This window comes from Miniopterus schreibersii (assembly GCF_964146895.1).
Source record: "Miniopterus schreibersii genome assembly, chromosome: 12".
Classification (NCBI taxonomy): Eukaryota; Metazoa; Chordata; class Mammalia; order Chiroptera; family Miniopteridae; genus Miniopterus; species Miniopterus schreibersii.
Window position 1 is genome coordinate 20,962,036 of NC_138112.1, and position 19,069 is coordinate 20,981,104.

A 19,069-nucleotide genomic window follows, 5' to 3' on the forward strand; every position below is an offset into this window, starting at 1 on the left:
ATGGAAGGGCCTGTACCAGACTCCTGTCTCTTTAATTCAATTCAACAAATACACGTATATCTATTATTTTCATGTTGCTCTGCTATAAGGCTTCATCTATTACGTTAGAAATTGATCCTGCTCTTTAAGAAGTTGTTTATGGTCCAAAAGAAGTGATAAGGTAATGATATATGTTAATAGTTATAAGAGAGAGAAACAAAATGTAATTGTGAGTCTTAAGAAGAATAGTTTTAAAGTCATAGAAGAGCTTGGGAGTTGGTGGGAGCGAATAGAGGCCAAAGGAGTTGGTATTGGAGCTAGATCTTAAAAGAAGGATGAGTAGAATTTCATTGGAGATAAAGAGGAAAGGCAGAGCCTCGGGAACACAGAATAGATCTGCCATTAGAACTACCTATTTTCAATTACAGGTGAATCTAACTTGATTGATTTATGCTACTCTTGGCATTACATGGAAAGGGGGGAAAAAGTGTGTTCTTTGCTATGTGCCTCTGGATATCACTGGGCATGAACATGAGTTTAGAGTTACTTCCAGTTTAAACAATTAGCTAGTAGTGTGATAATGGTGTAGTTTGGAGACTATCCTAGCCCTATATTTGTTCTTTCCACCTTTAAGTCTGTGTCATCCTGCGGTTGTACAGGGTACTTGTGGTCCTTTTGTTTTCAGAGGTTTGCTGGTTCATAGTCAGCGTATAAGTATAAAAACTTGTCTGCACTTTGAACAGGTTCACCATCTGTTCTAATGAGTAAAAGGGATTTTGTTACTAGCCAAGGGAAAGCTCATTTAGAAACTGAGCTGTACAGCAGTGCAGATTTAACTCATTAGCTACTCTCTGGATATGGACATACATTTTTAATTCAGTGCTGGAATGAGGCCCATTCATCCTTGCATTTTTAATTGCATCAACTCCAGCAAATAACTACAGCTGATTTATACTAGGAATAGTGGTACTCATGGCTACCATTTCTAGAGTACCCAGTAAATGTTTATCTTTAGACCCACAGTTGGTAAAACAAAATTTACCTAACAGTTTCTACCAAATGGCAGAGGACAGTTTTTTGTTTTTTAATGAGTGTTGCTTAATTATGATATCTCATTATTTTCTGGAACTCATTTTTTTTAAAGTGAAATAAATACTACTGTTCACATGACCGTAACGTAAAACTTGCAAAAATGAACCAGAGCTTTCCCTCACACCATACACTATACTAAAGTTGAAATACTCAAAGATGAGGAAGGCACTGTCCTTGCCCACCTAGAGGAAAGAAGAGGTTAAGACATTGCTAAAATATAGTTGATAAATGCAGTGCTTTTAGTGGAAATGTTTTGAGATTTCAGGTTAAAAATTTTAATCAGCATGTATTATTAAAGAATGCTGAAATTCACACACTGAGTATCAAGATCTTTGCAGCGTTCCTCAGGTGACTCTACCCAGAGTTGGAGCTGTTGCAGGAAGAACTTGATAGCCTTGGTTTTAATAGCTTAGTTTAAAGGAAGTCCACTCCCGAAGTCTCAGGCTCTTAGAATGAGACAGGATTCCCCAATTATGAAGGGGAATTTTGAGTGTCGCACCCCATAGAGCCTGGCTGGCCTCCTAATCTAAGTGGTTCCTTGCACCACTCTGACTTCAAGTGGTAGGAGAGATGTCGGTGTGATTCGAAATATTCTCACCCTTGGTACTATTGCCATTCTCTGCTTCCATGTCTTTTCTCACCAAATGACCTTATGCCTCAATTAGTTAGTACAGTACTACAAAGGTGAGTACATAGTTTAATCTAGCATAAGAGAATTCACAATTTTCTTAAATAGTATGTAGGCTAATTTGGGATGATGAGAACATAGTGTATATTCCAGGTAATGGCAGACATTTAAATTAGAGTTTACTATAAAATTACCAATTTATTATAATTAATCTAATTTAAAACTTATTCTTTTCTTATTTAGGGATAGAGTTTTTATCTCTATGTTCCTTTCCATTTGCTCTTTCCCTCTAAAATATGTAATGTCAATTTTTATAAACCCAATTTTATTCCTGAAATTATCTGCCAAGGACTAAAGAGATGGCATCAGCATTATTTCATAGCATAGAGCCACCTGTCCATCTCTGCCCTTTTTGCAGTGGCTTCTGCCAAAGTGGAACATTTATAGAGAATAGAAGGAGAGTCAACAACTGAAATTTACTATTTGTGTCTATAATTGCAGTTGGCTTAATTATAGTCACACTTCACAATTTTGTTTGAGGCACGTGTTTCATATTTAAGATACTTTGCCATTGTAGTGTGTTAAAATAGAATGTTGAAGCCATTAAACTGTCTTCTAAGGATATCTTTAAAAATGGTGGGATTAGTATGCTTAGTTGGAGTCAAATTTCTGCTTTGTTAGAATCTTTTTTATATGTGAACAGATTTTTTTTTAAAAACCTCTTCTTTAAGTGCCTCTATGTAAAATTAATTACACATATTACTCTCAATATTCTCTCATATAGAGATAAATTTATAAGCAGCTTTTATATTTTAATGAATAGAATGTGTTTTTTGCTTTTCCATTTTAATGAAATAAACAAGAAAAGTAAAAATTAAATTTAATAATTTATTTGGCAGTATTTAATAGCTTAAAATGCAGCAATTAAATTTTTTTGGCATTCAGCATTTTTAGAGCAAGTAATTTACTGATTACATCTAAAGACATAATTTTAAGAATACCTAACTTCTAAGTTTCTTAATTTTCTATTAGAATTTATATAAAGTGATCTAGTAAATTGCTTAGCTGTTAAGTGTCAAAATAAGCAATTTTCTAAATATAATTCATCTTTATCCTTTTAGTGTTTTGGTGTCCAGCAGATAATTAGGCATACTCTCAACAGATGTATTTCAAACATAACTTTTCTCAGCTATATTATAGCTTTCTTTATGGTAGCATTCTTAAGATCACAACCCTTGTAAAATAACCTCTTAGAACACATAGAACTGATACATAGAAAGTACCAGTTCCTATTGTATAACTATAGTTTTTTTTCTTGATTGAAATTATAGGATTTTGTGGAAAAAGTTTAAGCAAATTCTATGACTATTGTCTAAGATATTTAAAAACAATCAAAATTAAATTTACTATTTAAAATTAAAAATTTAAACCCACTTAATTTTTTATCACTAAAGTCAACATTTTAGAGAATATCTTCTTTTTAGTTAGTTATTTGAACATTGTCATCAGATTAAGACTCTGAAGAATGGTATCTTCTACAACTTGCCATTGTAGTTAATGTTTGTTTTATTGGTTTTTTAGTTTTAACACCCAAATCAATTTTTATATCTATGAAGTTAACTTCATACATGTTTATTATGCTTATGTTCAGTCTCAAATTTTTAATCGTTTTGTATCTTTGCATCATCCCAGTAGCTGGAATCAGGACTAGTGGCTGTGGAGCAATGCTGTACCATAGAACCTTTGGCGGTGATAGAAAAATCCTAGATTTGCATTGTCCATCATGGTACCCATTAGCCACATGTGGCTATGGCACCCTTGAAATATGACTAGTGCAACTGAGCCACTAAATTTTTAACTTCAATGTTAATTTAAATTTAAATAGCCACTTGTGACTAGTGGCTGCCGGAATGGACTGTGCAAGCTAAAAACCCAAGAACTTATTTGTTGGTTTTGGATTTTCATAGAAACAAAACAAGGCTTATGATTTAAAAGCCACTGTACAAGATTCACTAGTATGATCAAAGTCCTTTGTTCCCCAGAATGAGATACTAGCTGTATACCTATGAGAGAAAAATATGGCAGTCTTGTTCTTAGAATCAGTGCAGCTGCAGGTTATTTCACTTCTAGAACAACCCTTCAGTTATTCTGTTAGAGTAGCATCTGTTGAGAAAATATAGCTATTCCAGTTTGAGGTGTTTTGTTTTACATTAGGGAAAATTGGCAGGGGAAAAATAAAAATAAAACCTTATTTTGTATTATGCTTTGGATTTTTTACATTCTTACATGTTTTCTTCTCAAACCTCCTCACAAGAGGGAAAGCCAAAACCTAGAACTGATGTTATTCTCAGTTGTGAGGGGAAACTATTTCTCAGCCTGAGAGAAACTCTTAGAGTTGAAGGGTCTGTTGAAAGGATGACAAAGATTTAATTGGAAAAAAGCAATGATAGGATTTGGCAACTGTATGAATACAGACTCATAGGATAGAGAGTCAAAGATAGCTATAAATCCGAGCCACGGTTACTGGGGTGTGTGTATATTTTATAACTTATAGAGGAACGTGAGCAGGAACAGCTGGTTTTGGGTAGCAGATTAATTTTAAACATGTTGACTTGAAGGTGCTAATATTACAAACAGATGATGTCACAGGCTCTTCAGAATGTCCAAAGCCAGACTGAAGGACTAAGAAGACATAGCTCCTAGGTGGATGTTAAAGATGGAGGAGTCAGTTGCACAGCTTGCTTATTTTCTTATCACATGCCCTTTTTTCTACTTTTCCCACTCTACCATCTTCCCTCAATATAGAGACTGTCACACAATCCAGTAGAATTTTGTTTGTGCAAAAAAGATGTAAGCCATGAAAGAAACACTCACTTGAGAGAGTGCCTATTGATGAAAGAAATGTAGGGAGCATCTAGGAAAAGTGTCAAAGTGGACAAAGAAGTGGATTGAGTGGTTCGGTGTCATGGAAGCCTAGCAAGGAGAGAGTTGCACAGAAAGAGGCAGATCTGAATTGTGCAGGGAGGTGAAGAAGGCTGGTGATTACACAGCCTCCGCGCTGGGATCTGAAGAGTGTGCTTACATAAAGAGCAGGAAGTAGTGGTTGTCAAGGGCTGAGGGCTGAGGGAAATGAGTTGTTGTTCAGTGGTATAAAGTTGCAGTTAGGAAGATGAAAAGGACCTAAACATCTGTTGTACAACACTGTGCTTACAACTAAGAATACTGTACTGTGCACTGAATTGTTAAGGGTAGATTTATGTGTTTTTACCATAATTTTTAAAAAGGGGGAGAAAGAGAAAAACAGATTCTGATATTTTTCTGGAGACTGTAATGTGAGCAGAAATTGAGACAAGGATTCTTTGGAACAGATTTTTTTTTTTTCCTTTTTCTTTTTCCTGCATTGCTTCTATCTGGATTCACTCTTAGTTTGGTTTAGAGGATTTCTGCAATTACATTAAAATGCTTGCTTATGGGATTGAGTAGGAGTAATCATCAAAGCAATAACTCTGCAGAGCAGTCATTTAACATTTCAGAAAGGCATTAAAATGAATGAAGATGTGATTTTTAAAAAAATCAAATGAGTCTAGAGCAGCTCTATCTGGTAGAAGCTCTGCAATGGCAGATGGAAATGTCTGCACTCTCCCATACAGTAGCCATAGCCACATGTGGCTGTTGGACACTTGAATTGTGAACATCATGATTAAGAAACTGCGTTTTTAACTTTATTTCATTTTAATTCATTTAAATTTAGTCAGATGTGGTTGATGGCTACCATATAAGGCAACACAGGCCTAGAGACTTCAGAAAAGTTAATTAAGGTATGAATGAAGTACGAATTCAGTCCTTAAGCATTTTGGATTTGAAATAGAAGCTGAGGAAAGGAGCCCTAGCCAGTTTTGTTCAGTGGTTAGAGCATCAGCCTGCAGACTGAAGGGTCGCAGGTCGCAGGTTCGATTCCAGTCAAGGACACGTACCTCGATTGCAGAGGTTGCAGGCTTGATCCCCGGCCCGGTTCAGGGTGCAGTGCAGGAGGCAACCAGTCAATGTGTCACATATTGATGCCTCCCCCTCTCTCTCCCCTCCTTCCTCCCCCCTTCCCTCCCTCCTTCCCTTCCTCCCTCCCTCTCTTCCTTCCTCTTTCCTTTCCACTCTCTCTGAAAAGCAGTGGAAAAAATACCCATTATGGTTGATGTAGGCAAAAAATGCCAATATTAGAAATTTGAAATTACTTAATTTTTACATGGAGTCCTCTAGTGTACTTGGCCAGTAAATTGAGATATATTTGTCATCACTTTATACATATAATGTAGATCCCTAGTTCTTTCTGTAAATTTAGCAGTTTAAGATGGTCATTATTTGATATATTTATTTCGATAGAACCCTGAATATTGATGATGATTTTGTGCCAAGCTCATAAGGTCAGGGACCATATCTGTTTTGTTCACCCTGTGTCCACAGTGTCTATTGGAGATCTGATTAGGCTCTTTAAAAAATCATCGAATGCCTACTTTTGCCAACTTGTTTTGTGACTGCTTCCTAAAAAAGTAAGGGATTTAAGCAACTATTTTGTGTTTGGTAGGCTCTTTGTAAGGAACAAAAAGACTCAGATTACTTTGTTCATAGAGAAAGGAGGATGAGGAAAGGTGGGAGGAAGGGAGAGAAGAGAGCCATGATTAGGCTTTACTTTCTCTAATGAATCCATAGAAACTAGTGGTTTTCCCCATAGCAAGCTGGCTTCCGTGATGCTCGGCACACTCTGAAGCCTCTTCATGGTTCTCTTCTTGCTTCTGCTTCTGAGTGTTTCTTTCTCTTCTCTCCATCAGGTTACGTTACTGTCATACAACTCCCGTACTCTAGAGTTACTTCTAGAATTCTAGAACCTTACTGCTCCAGCTAATAACCCTCAACTCTCTTTAGGCAGAACTTTTTCATCAGGGCACCCATGGGCTGCAGATAAACTACTGTGTTTATTGGTCTGGGCCAGCGATTTTCAACCTCTGTGTCCAACTTTAAAACATGCAATACCTGACTATTTAGTCAGGGGCACTAACCTCTTTCCCCCTGGATTGTCAAATTTAAAAAGTGACAACAGCCAACACAACAATAGCTGTTCAGTGTGAATGAATCAAAATTATACCTATTTTTTGTCAGATCAGCAAAAAATATAACATTTTTCGGTGTGCCACAGAATTTTAGTAATTAGTTTATGTGTGCTATGAGATAAAAAAAAAAAAAAAAAAAAAGGTTGAAAATCGCTGCTCTAGTCAGCTGTGGCCAGGAGACAAAAGTCATGTGAAAAGATATTGCCATCTTCAGATAAGGTGCCAATTGGAGTTCCCTCTTCAGTTTAGAAGCTTCCTAAAGAGGGCTTGGTGGCACCTAAAGCTTAATACGCTCTTATCCAGTTCCCATGCTCTGTAATTTCCCACTCAGTGTTTATAATTTTTATAAACCATGGCATAGTCCCTATTTTTATTTGGAGGGCTTCTTTTTCAGAACTTTAAAATATGACTTTTATTATAGGAAATTAAGTGGCCATTTCTCCTGTCTCTCCTGGCTAAGATGGACCTCCAAGCCTGAGAGCCATCCTCTGGCTGTTCCTGCTCTTCAGCATGCCCACGGAGAAGGAAGTTATTCCCTGATAGGAATTTTTGTGGTTTACAGATAATCACACTTACATGGGGACACCAAAATATTTTTTAATTACAAAAATTATCAAAACAATTTAAAACATAAAAAAACTAACAGATCACCATATTATTGGCAATCTACCAGTTGTTAATACTAAATAGAATAGCAAGTGTAACAATAAGCATGGTTGCATTTTCCCATTTCTTAGGTTAAATTAACCTCTACTTCTCCAAGTTTTGCATTTTTCTCACTTAAAGGTTCAAAACTTTATATATGATATGATTATTCCTGTTTTATTTAAAGTAAAAACATAGATCAGGTCATTGCTTCAGGGAGTTGCTTATGATTTAATTCTTTGGAATTAACCTTTTCTTTAGCTTTCCATTTGAGGTCTAACAGTGTACTAGTATACTATTAGATAGGATTTTATTATGGAGGTTGATAGTTTTCAGTCAGGTCAGCTATGGACTAAAAATCTATGGTGCTGTTGACGGTGACTGAGGAAGCCTGCCATACACCCAGCACTGTGGTGGGAGCTGGCCCTGTCATCTTAGTCACACGGTGACCCTGTGGGGTTTTGTTGACCTGAGACCTAATACTCTGATTTTACATAATTCTATTTATTTTAGTACCTTAGCAATAAATTTGCACCAATTTAACTTTCCTTAGAAAGTCATCATTAATACATAAAACTTTTCTTTTAAAAACAGGATAAAAGAATTAGAGTATCTCAACCCTTGACAAGAGGACCAAGTGCCTTTATTCCAGAGAAGGAAGTAAGTTTATCTGTCTTAAAATACGTAAAAGCGATCAATAATAATTGTATCAAAGAATATCTCTATTATTAATATAGAAGTAAAGATGTGTTTTGCTTGTTTCTTATATGTCAGAAAAACTACAAAGATATTTTCTTTTAATGTTCAGTTAAAAGATTGTGTATGTAATAATCTGCCTAAAATAATAGTTATTATTAGCAAGATTTAAAACATCTAAGTTTTAGCGTATTTGATTTTAAATAGAACTTTTCTGAGCAAAGCTGCTAACAATAATAAAATTTAATATTAATCCGAAGGTTTTAAGTATTAAAATGGCCCGTTTCATGGTGATTATAGGTTACATAAATGTTAAGAAAAATATTTTGAAATGAAAAAGTAAGTTGCCCAACTAAACCTGTTAAGTTTCCTTATTAAACCTGTTGTTAAACAAAACATGGTATTACATTAGTAGTAGTTATTCTTTGCATTTGGTTCTAAGTCTTGATTGCACAGAATGTTACACAATCCCTGATAAAATCTGTACCTTTGGTGAGGGTGGGGAGTCAAGGTGGTGAACACAAGAAAGAAAGGTTGTAAAATAACACAAAGGAGATTGAAATCAGCACAAGATTTGTGCCTGTTATGTGGGTGTGCATCTCTGAAGATCACAGCAGTGTGCAGGACCTTCTAGATTCCTAGATGCCTCTCAGATACACATGCGCTAGGAAAGGTCTGGGAACCACTAATTAAGGAGTTTGTCTCTGCTTCAAGGGGTTACTAACTCATATTGAATACAGTTAATGTATACTGATTCACCGTGAATTGTAAAGATAGCATTTATCTTAAAGCACCAACATAATTCCCATATTGTTCTGAAATTAGTCAATAAATATTTATAGAGCATCTATTATGTGCCAGACATTGTCTTAAAAGAAGGGATGAGTAGAATTCAAATAAGACATGCCAGGTCATTGCCAAGGTCAGCAGTTCCTTCACCTTCATTTCACTTTTTTAGTGACCTTGCAATTTAAATGAAAGTTAACAGTAATGTTTTGGGAGCTCAGTGACTATAGCTGATCTAGGTGGTGACCATACATTAGAGAAACTGCTGTGCTAGCACCTAGTTCCCTCATATAGCTTAGGGAATATATATAAAGCCTTCCTGAAACAATTGTTTTCTCAGTATGTATTTGAAGATAATCTGATTTGCAGAAGTCACCACTGTTTCCAGGATCTATTGCACCATATGAATCATTTATTAACATATGTTAGGCATCAGTTAAACAGAAGAAACTTCTGGGGAAAACAGAACAAAACCAACAAATATTCTATCCCTAATTATATGTATTTTACCTGGATTCTGTTATATTTTTAACAATCATCTTGGTCCCTATAGTTGAGAAAATGGGAAAATGAACATCTATTTTGGCTTTATAGTGAGCTAAAGTGAAATTGCTTTTTTCCCCCACCATTGTAATTAATATTTCCTTGCAATTTACACTTTTCAAACATTATATGTTCTTTGGGATTAAATTTTTCTCAGTCAGTAGCATGTTTTGTACAACTTATTTTAAGAAGAGGCTGTGGAGTCAGCCCCAAAGAGTGAATAGGGTTTCTTATAAGCAGTGTGAACCTTTGGAAAGACCGTTAGTCTGGCCTTTAGGAGATTTGGATTCCAGATCAGGCTCTAATAGCTAGGTACGTGAGCTTGAATTTAATCTTGAAGCTAATATAAGGATTACATGCTTCTTAAGTCTAGAACTCTAACTCTAAAATGTCAATAAATAATGAACCAATACTAGAAATAGCATCTCATGTCTATTCATTCCCACAGAGCTAGGTCCTTCTACAAGGTGCTAATAAGCTCTTTACACCTTCCAAGCCAATTCTTGGTGTGATGCCCAAGCTGTCATTATGTATAAAATTACATATAAATAACTTATTTTTTAGTGAGCTGTGTTGATTCCCTAGGATGGAGGAGGTCCATTTTAATAACTTACCTTGTTTTTGTAATTAACACAATAGGCTCAAAATAGAAATGACAGTATCCTGGTGTTAATAATTTTTCAATTAACACTTTCCTACAGACTATCATATTTTCCTTTGTCCCTAAAAAGACTTCAGAAGGCCTCTTTTTAATGTCAGATAACAAACGCAAAGAATCAGACTGAAAATATTTATCTATAGATAATGTGATTAAATATCTTCATAGGCTGTTGAGATAAAATTATAAATGTATGTAATCAAATGCCACTGTTTTTGGCTCACCACAAATTGGTGTGACAATGGCCACGCAAGTGGGCTCTGAAAAATGTGCCTTATGTTCCTGGCAAAGCAGATGGAAGCTTCTTTTCTCTGATTTCATAGCTGTATGTGTAATGTTTGATAATTTGACATTTGTTGTTTAATAAATTGTGGTACCAGAGCCAAAAATGAGTGGTGCTTTCTTTTTACTTCTGTTTCCCATATGAGCAACTGTGTAATTCCAGCATCTGTTAATATCAAAAGAACATTCATTTGCTTCAATAATGGCATAATTTATGTAAAACAAGGATGTGTTTATTTCTCAATAATTATCTTGTTTGGGGTTTCTTGGTTGTAAGGTTGCCCAAGCAAACACAGTGGATGAACGTACTAACTTTCTTGTGGAAGAATACTCTACATCCGGTCGTCTAGACAACATCACCCAGGTCATGAGCCTGCACACTCAGTACCTGGAGTCTTTCCTGCGGAGCCAGTTCTACATGCTGCGCATGGACGGCCCCCTTCCTCTACCACACAGGCACTACATCGCAATAATGGTAACACTGCCCTCACTCCTTCCTCCTAGTATTATGAGTGGGTGTGTAGAGCTAAGTATAATTTTACAGACCTGAGAATTGGAGAAGTCTGTGGCCTTTTGGATACCAGGTCCCTTGGGTATATTCGGAATGCTTTAAACCACCTAATGTACTGAAAATTCCTCATTTAACTTTCACTAAAATCATTTTCCATATTTAATCTCTTGTGATTAAAGATACTTGTAGGGGGCCAAAGTAATATCCCACAAGTTTTGTTTTTGCTCTTGATACCTTGTTTTTATTATTAATGTAAAACAGGTTGTAACATTTTATTTAGTCATTTTATACATGAAAATAATTACTATTTTGGCTAACTAAGAGGACTAGTTCGCTAACTAATGTTTGTGGGGGGAGAGAATTATGAATTGGGCTGACAGACAGCAGGAATGAGGAGGGTAGAAAGAAGCAGTGCTACAGTTGAACTATCGCCCGAGAAAAAGAGGAATGAGAACATGATGCATGTGCCGTATATTTGGAGATTTAGACCAGCTGGGCTGGCAGAGCTAGCAGAGTTAGCCAGGAGCTAGCAGATTAGGTTTACCAAGTTTAATTCGATTATTTTGTTTATGTGCTCACTGAAGTTTTAAACAAATACAAAAGGCAGCATTCTGTGTTTTATTGAATGATGAACTTGACTACTAATATAACTTCAGCTTAAGGTTTTGATGACAGGCTGAAAGTTTACAACCTAGAGTGGTTGTAAACTAAGAAAGAAACAAGATACAGAAAATAGAAAGAATAAAACAACACTATTTTAGTGAGAAGGAGCCCTGAGGTGAGGAAAGGAGCGGTGGTGACAAGTTTGCTCTGTGCGGATTTACCAGATTGTCGGTATCACGGCTGATTTTGGCTGCATAGGAAGGAAAGGGCCAGTGATCTTCAGCTTCTTCTCGGTAGAGTGATGTGCACAGATAAGACCGATGTCACAGTTATACCAAAAGCAATAAGAGAATTACCCAAAATTAACCTGCCTTCTGAATTGGTAGAATACAAGTTAATGAGATTTTATTGCTTTAAGTAGAATAATACAGTTGATGTAACTTACCATAATGAAGAAATGTGTATTTTCTTAACAAAACAAGAAAGTGGCTTTTAGGTTGACTGGTACTAACTTCTAGATGAGTTAGCCAGGAGCTAGCTTCCTTCTAGATGAGGAAGTAATGGGCTTCATGTGACAATTTATGTGCTTATACAAGTATCAGCTCCGTGTATTGATTCAGGAATCTATGGCATCATTGTGATGGAAGTTTTAGAAGGAGGAAGATTCTGTAAGAAAAGAATTATTGGCTATAGAAATGATTCATTCCATCTATATTTTTGTTTAGAAATAGTAGAATAAGACTTGACCATGATTGTTTTATCAACTGACTCTTTGTGTTTTAGGCTGCAGCTAGACATCAGTGTTCCTACTTAATAAACATGCATGTGGATGAATTTCTAAAGACAGGAGGTATCGCTGAGTGGTTGAATGGTTTGGAATATGTACCACAAAGACTGAAAAATCTTAATGAAATAAATAAGCTGCTAGCACACCGACCCTGGCTGATCACAAAAGAGCACATTCAGGTATTAAGTGTTTCTTTGAAATAAAAAAAAGATATTTACTAATGATTCTAACTGAGTAATTTTTAGTTAAGTATTTTGCTTAAGACTCAATTTTTTAAAACTTGCATATTAGGAACTTGAAAAATAAAATAGTATATTAATATATGTAGAAAAATAAATTTAGGAAGTCAGTGAGTTTAATATAAGTATGAATGAATGCTTCTCTTTGAATAATCAGTATTTAGCTTGTACTGATTGAGTGGCTATGAGAAAAGTTGATTTTTGTTTTCAAGCAGTGGGTAAAACAAGGAAAATACACTAGCATGATAGGATACCTAGGGTCTAGTCTCTACTCTGTCACTCACAAGTTTGTGACATTTAATAAATTAACTTCTGTGGGCCTTATTAGTTCCCCTGCTATAAAATAAGGAGCCTAGATTCAGTGAGTTCTGAGCTCTTTTCTAGTTCTAACATTTCATCATTTTAAGACTTTTACAAAATGATTTTGCAAATAAGAACTAATTTGCCAGCTGGTGTATGAGTGTTTAAATGCCTCTCAAAGTTAGCGCTTAGATGAGAAATAGAGTTGTGATTGACTAAAGCACTTGCACTTCAACAGGAGCTTCCATCAAAGGCCTACAGGGTGAGGTTGCTGTGTAATATCCGTAACACTGTGCATGGCACTTGGCAACTAATAAATAGGAGCTATCATCTAAATTATTATCAATACAAGCCTTAAGCATCTAAAATCTCTGCTTCTAATGCATTCAGATGTCCTTTTTAAAAATCTTCTTATTAGGTTACATTTTTGTTAGTTATTTGCCCAGTTAAACCAAACTTAGCTTTCGTCAATTTGTGTATGCTCAGATTTTAATGATCTATTTGGGAATCTCTGAAGAACAGTGTTGTTCTGTGTTTATGTTCTGGTTTCACAGTGTATTAGTTAGATAAAGGAATTACTATTATTTTTATATCACATGTTAATTACTTTATGTCAGCAACTTTGGTGGGTCTAAAAAGATAGACCCTGCCCTTGGTCATGCCTGGAGTCTGGAGGAGAGACGGGGAGGTAATGACAGTCACCGCACAGGAGTGTATGAATGTGAGCAAAGAGAACGGGATAAAGGGGTTTCACAAAAGAGGTAACATTGCAGCTAGGTCTTGAAGAAGAAGTGGGAGTTTTCAAGTAGAGGAGGACATTCCAGACAAAGAGTAGAGTGTGAAATATGCTATGTAGGAAAAGTAGCTAGCACCTTCAGGCTACTGAAGGGGAGGAATGGTTACATAAGGTGGTGGATAGGAAATGGAAAGAATTGGGATCGTACTGTGTGACCCAGTGAATAGTGTATTAAAGAATTTGTGTTTTACCCTCAGAAAGTTATGGTCCCCAGAGTTATGCTATGTACCTACCTCACAGGGTGCACAAGACAGCCCTTCAAAATGTTAGAAAGTGTGTGTGTGTGTGTGTGTGTGTGTGTTCTTATGTCATTCTTTTGTATTTTTTTTGTTTCATTATATTAGTATTATAGTACATGTATATAACTAGTCTATGTAAAATTTTATAAGTACATGTTAATTTATAAATGTATATACTATCAGGGGATGGGCTCCCAGTTGTTACTGTCAGAAATATATGTGCTCAAAAGAGCTTAGAGATCACTATGATAAAGAATCAAGAATTATTGAAGGTTTTGAACTAAGTTGTAGTATGAGCATATTTGTTGATGCAGAAGATAAATTACAAATGGTATGGACTAGAAGCAGGGAGGCCAGTCATGAAACAGTTGCAGTAATCCACCTGAGAGATGACATTTTTAAAGCAATAGGGAGATGAAGAGGAGGGATCAGACCGTATGTAATTATTCTGCATGAGAATAAGCAGGACTTGGTGACTGGCAGAACGTGAGGATGGAGAATGGATTGGGGCAGGAGAACCATCCTAAGGTTCTGCCTTCTGACTCGGCACAAAGCAATGGCATGAGCAGGAGATCACCCACAGGCCTAGGAGCAGGAGACTTGGCAGCCATGTGGTGATGTCCAGTTACTGGAGGAACTGCAGATCTGTAGCTCAAGGTAAAGGATAGTTATTTACAAATAAGCAAAGGTCAGGTTGAAGGGATGAATGATCCATCCAGGGAGAGATTGTATAAGAAAAGAAGGTCGTGGGTAGACTTGAGAAGCCAACATTGTGGAGGCAAGTAGAAAAGGGAGGAGGCTGCTGGGGAGATGAAGAAGAATCCATCTCAGGGTAGAAAGGGTTAAAAAAAAATAGTGAAAGTGAGATTAATTTCAAGAAGGAAGTGAGGAAAATGTAAATTCTGCAGAGATCAAATAAGATAAGGGCTAAAAAGAAATAGAAAGTAGCTTCAGGGGTTTGTTTGAAAAAGAAACCAGATTATTTATAATAAATAAAAAAGAAGTGAACGTGAGGTGAGAAATCTAAACTAATGCATACTGGCTATCCTTTCAGGTTTAATAATCCTGCAAAGACTGACAAAAGCACTTTAAGTTCTACCAATCCTTTTAGAAAGCTCTTTGGCAGTATTATCAAAAGTCATAAAAAATATTAATACCCCTTGCCCTAAAAATCCTTCCAGGAATTGTTTCTAAAATACGAACAAAGCTATAGCATGAAGATGCTATTCATAGTAGCAAGTAAACAAAAATATTGTAGAACCAATTTGTATGCTGGCAGTAAGGGAATGGAGAAGGAGTTCTGTTCAGCCACAACTGGACAGTGTAGCCCATGCTTAACCATTAATATAAAACTGTAGCCTTTAAGAAATAAACGTGTCAAAATGTGAAGTTTGAAAAACAGAAAAAAATAGATGTGTACTCTGATTATATAATAATGCTTATAAAAATAAAAGGAGATGTGTAAAAGTTATAAAGTAGTAGAATATGATTGATTTTCCCTTTTCTTTTCCCTGACCTTTTGGTAATAAATTACGTGTGTGTGTGTGTGCGCGTGTGTGTGTGTATGTAGTTAAATAATGGAGAGTAGAACAAAAGCAGTCTTTTGGTTTTGGTTGTTAGTCAGTAAGTGAGCCAAATTAAAGTTTTAGATTTGCAGAGAGCAGCAGGACACACACATGCGCGCACACACACACACACACACTCACTCACACACAGATGGACAGACAGACAAGAAAACAAACACTTGGAAAAGAATCCCTGATGGGTTAACAGATGGGCTTGGCTCTTCGAGAAAGTGGGGATGAAGAGATTGCTGTTTTTAATGGCTTCACTTGTGATGCCATCATTTGGCTGGCATATCAAGTCCATTAGCATATGAAAAAGTGTTTTGAAATTTTTAAAGTTTTTATTCACATGCCAGGTAGTATTGTACAGTTTCTATCATCTGCTGTAGGGTCTTTCTCCAACAGAGAAGATATCTAAAAATTTACAGTGTTGACTTACTGAATTGGATTTTTTTATATGACTTTTTAAGGTAGGGTCTCTGCCTTAAAATTTTATTATTATTTTTTAATATATCTTTATTGACTTTGTAGAGAGGAAGGGAGAGGGAGAGAGAGAGATAGAAACATCAATGATGAGAGAGTTGTCATTGATCGGCTGCCTCCTGCATGCCCCCAACTGGGGATCGAGCCCACAACCTGGGCAGGTGCCCTGACTGGGAGTTGAACTGTGATCTCCCTGGATCCTAGGTCGATGCTCAACCGCTGAGCCACACCCGGCTGGGCTCTACCTTAAAACTTTAAAATGAATGGTTGTGCTAGGTAATCTTTAAAGCCCCTTCTAGATATAATGTTCTTTGATTCTCTGAAATATCTTATTAAAATAACATAATATGGAGAGTGCTTTGGAAGCAGAAGTTCATATATGTGTGTGTGTATATATATATGTGTATACACACACACACACACACACACACACACACACACATATGAATTTAGAAGAAGCCACAACAAAATTATATTGTTAGGTTTGATAGTTTTAATGTAATATTGTTTGACCAAAGCCATACCTTTAACATATGAAACATTTTTAGAAGAGAGTTTTAAGTTTTATTACTATAAATGAACATATATGAAATTTGATAGATTTTCCATGCTTTCTAAAATTGCTTTGAAGCATTCTATGATTTTTATTTTTACTTTGATTTGCTTTCCAATTTCAGAAACTTGTCAAAACTGGAGAAAATAATTGGTCTCTGCCTGAACTGGTACATGCTGTGGTCCTACTGGCACATTATCATGCTTTGGCAAGCTTTGTTTTTGGTAGTGGCATCAATCCAGAAAGAGATCCAGAAATCTCCAATGGGTTCAGGCTAATATCAGTCAACAATTTCTGCGTTTGTGACCTCGCTAATGACAACAACATAGAGAATGCAACCCTTACAGGCAACAACTTTGGGGTCAGTTTTCTTAACCCTCTTTACTGTTTTGCCTTTACACTTCCTAACATTAAACGTATCGAGAGAGAATTTATTCTCTGATTAAACAGGATATATATACTTGAAATATTTTAGCATAATTTTTGTTACTATAAAAATTTAACCTGTACCTGAAGTTCTGAATTATCTCAAAGAGGCTTTTAAAGCGGATAGATATTATGACGGATCATAAAGACTAAAACAGTGGTTCATTCCAGTGATCCTAGGCTTTTCACGTTAGACCCTTTGAACAATAGATCCTAGAACAGTTTATCTTTGGTCTGTAATGACCAATAGAAAATATATCTTATGACAGAAAAATTTAAAAATTTGAAGTTGCCTCATTTAAAAAAACCCATAATATAATATATATCAAATGCTAGAATTCTAGATGAAATATATCTATATTTATAAATTTTCTATTTTTATAGCTGAGGCAAAAACATCATACTTCTGAAAACGTTTGAATCTGTGATATGATTTTCTTTGGAGTCAGTCGAAAACCCACTTAGGAACTTAATAATAGTACTGATGCCACTGTATCCAGTAAGGTGACGTTGGGAGGTGGAGACGTTTACTGGAACCGTTTCTAATTTCCATAACACAATCGTTATCTTGCCTGGTTCTAGATTGTAGGCTCTCTAAGCGAGCTGGAGGCCTTAATGGAAAGGATGAAAAGGCTTCAAGAAGAAAGAGACGATGAAGACGCATCTCAGGAAGAAATGACCACTCGCTTTGAGAAGGAAAAGAAGGAAAGTCTGTTCGTTGTCTCTGGAGATACCTTTCACTCGTTTCCTCATTCAGGTGCCTTTTTTTCACTGTCTTTTAGTTGTTCTTGGAACCCTGACAGACCACCTTGAGTGTTCCCCATGTGGATATGTAAAAATGATTCTGCTACTACGGTCCTTTGGTTCGTTGTCTTCTGCGTTGTGGATGGTACACCTGACACCATTGCTTCCTCTCTTAGGTTGGAGCATCTTTGAATACATTTCACACCCAGTTGGGAGGAACTTCCAACTCTGTACTCCATACTCTATCCTGGAGAAAATGTTATTCAAAGCAGACCAGTTACTTATAAAGTTAGATAGAAATATTTAATTCATCCTACTTTTGTGATTTTTTTTCTTTAATGATAAGTGAAATTCTATTTCAAATAGATATAATTTTTAAAAAATATCTTTGCCATTTTTGTGGGCAGGGAGTGTGTAGGAGGATTCTTCTCACACTGCTGCTTTTCCAGGTTAGTCCTAAAATTACATTGTATTTGCATTTGCATTTCTTTGGAGAAATCTTTGGAATTTTATAAAAATGTATTATTTGGGTCATTTTCTTAGATTGAATTTGGAGGAATTTATTTCATGTTTAAAGTTAGGCTTCTTTGCTGTAGTTTTAAAAATACTTTTTTATCTAAGATTCTAAGAGACTTTGAAGTAGGAGGGAAACTTTTCAATTGTGACTAAGAAAGATATTGAACACCACATAATAAATGTTACTAAAATAGCATAGATGCAATAGAAAGCTTAAACCCTTCAAAGTCATCAATCTACATAACATTTATTTTTAAAATGGAGTTCCATTTTGGCTTAAAAGGAGGCTTCAAAATGACTAGTCTAAAGACTGGTTACTCTCATAAATTCTGAGAGTAATTGATTTGACCACACCTGTTTGTTAACTTTAAACATAGCATCAACCAATAGCTCGCAGAAATTTTACCAGGAAAAGCAAGATTCCCTTTTATCATTTCTCATGATGATCTTTTTTTAATGAAAGATTTTATCTACAAAATTGAGTATATTACTTACTCAAGTATATTGAGTTTCTCAGAGCTTCTAGTCAGTAAGAAATCCCCCAAAAGGGAAGCCTGGTGGTTTAGTTACTTAATATTCTACAAATATTTTTTGAGTACCCCATAGACGCAGAGTCTCAACACTGTGATAGGTAGATTTTCAGCCTGAATGAGACAGGATTACTGCTTCCTGGGAGCTGTCATTGCTAGTGGGAAAGAAATTAATAATTACAATACATAGTAGAATGTGAAAGGCATATGAGCCTAGAAGAGGACCCTGAACCCAGTCTTGGTGGGGGAGAAGTGTGGGCAGAAAGGGTCCTAGAGGATGACTTTCTCCAACCATTTGGCTCTAAGCTAAGTCTTAGAATCTTGAGTGCAGGGATGTCAGGCAGTGGCTGGGGGACGGGAATTGGT

At 36.0% G+C, this 19,069-nt stretch overlaps 1 protein-coding gene across 2 annotated transcripts in view; it reads left to right on the forward strand.

Moving 5' to 3' along the window:
* The window catches only part of SESN3 (sestrin 3), a 53,569-nt gene that overhangs the window by 24,493 nt on the left and 10,007 nt on the right, over positions 1–19,069 (forward strand). For both annotated transcript variants that reach the window (XM_081155586.1, XM_081155585.1), the window contains 5 exons: positions 8,041–8,106; positions 10,689–10,886; positions 12,309–12,491; positions 16,612–16,848; positions 17,496–17,670. In XM_081155586.1, coding sequence (XP_081011712.1) covers positions 8,041–8,106; positions 10,689–10,886; positions 12,309–12,491; positions 16,612–16,848; positions 17,496–17,670 — 859 coding nt within the window. The remainder of the gene's footprint in view (positions 1–8,040; positions 8,107–10,688; positions 10,887–12,308; positions 12,492–16,611; positions 16,849–17,495; positions 17,671–19,069) is intronic.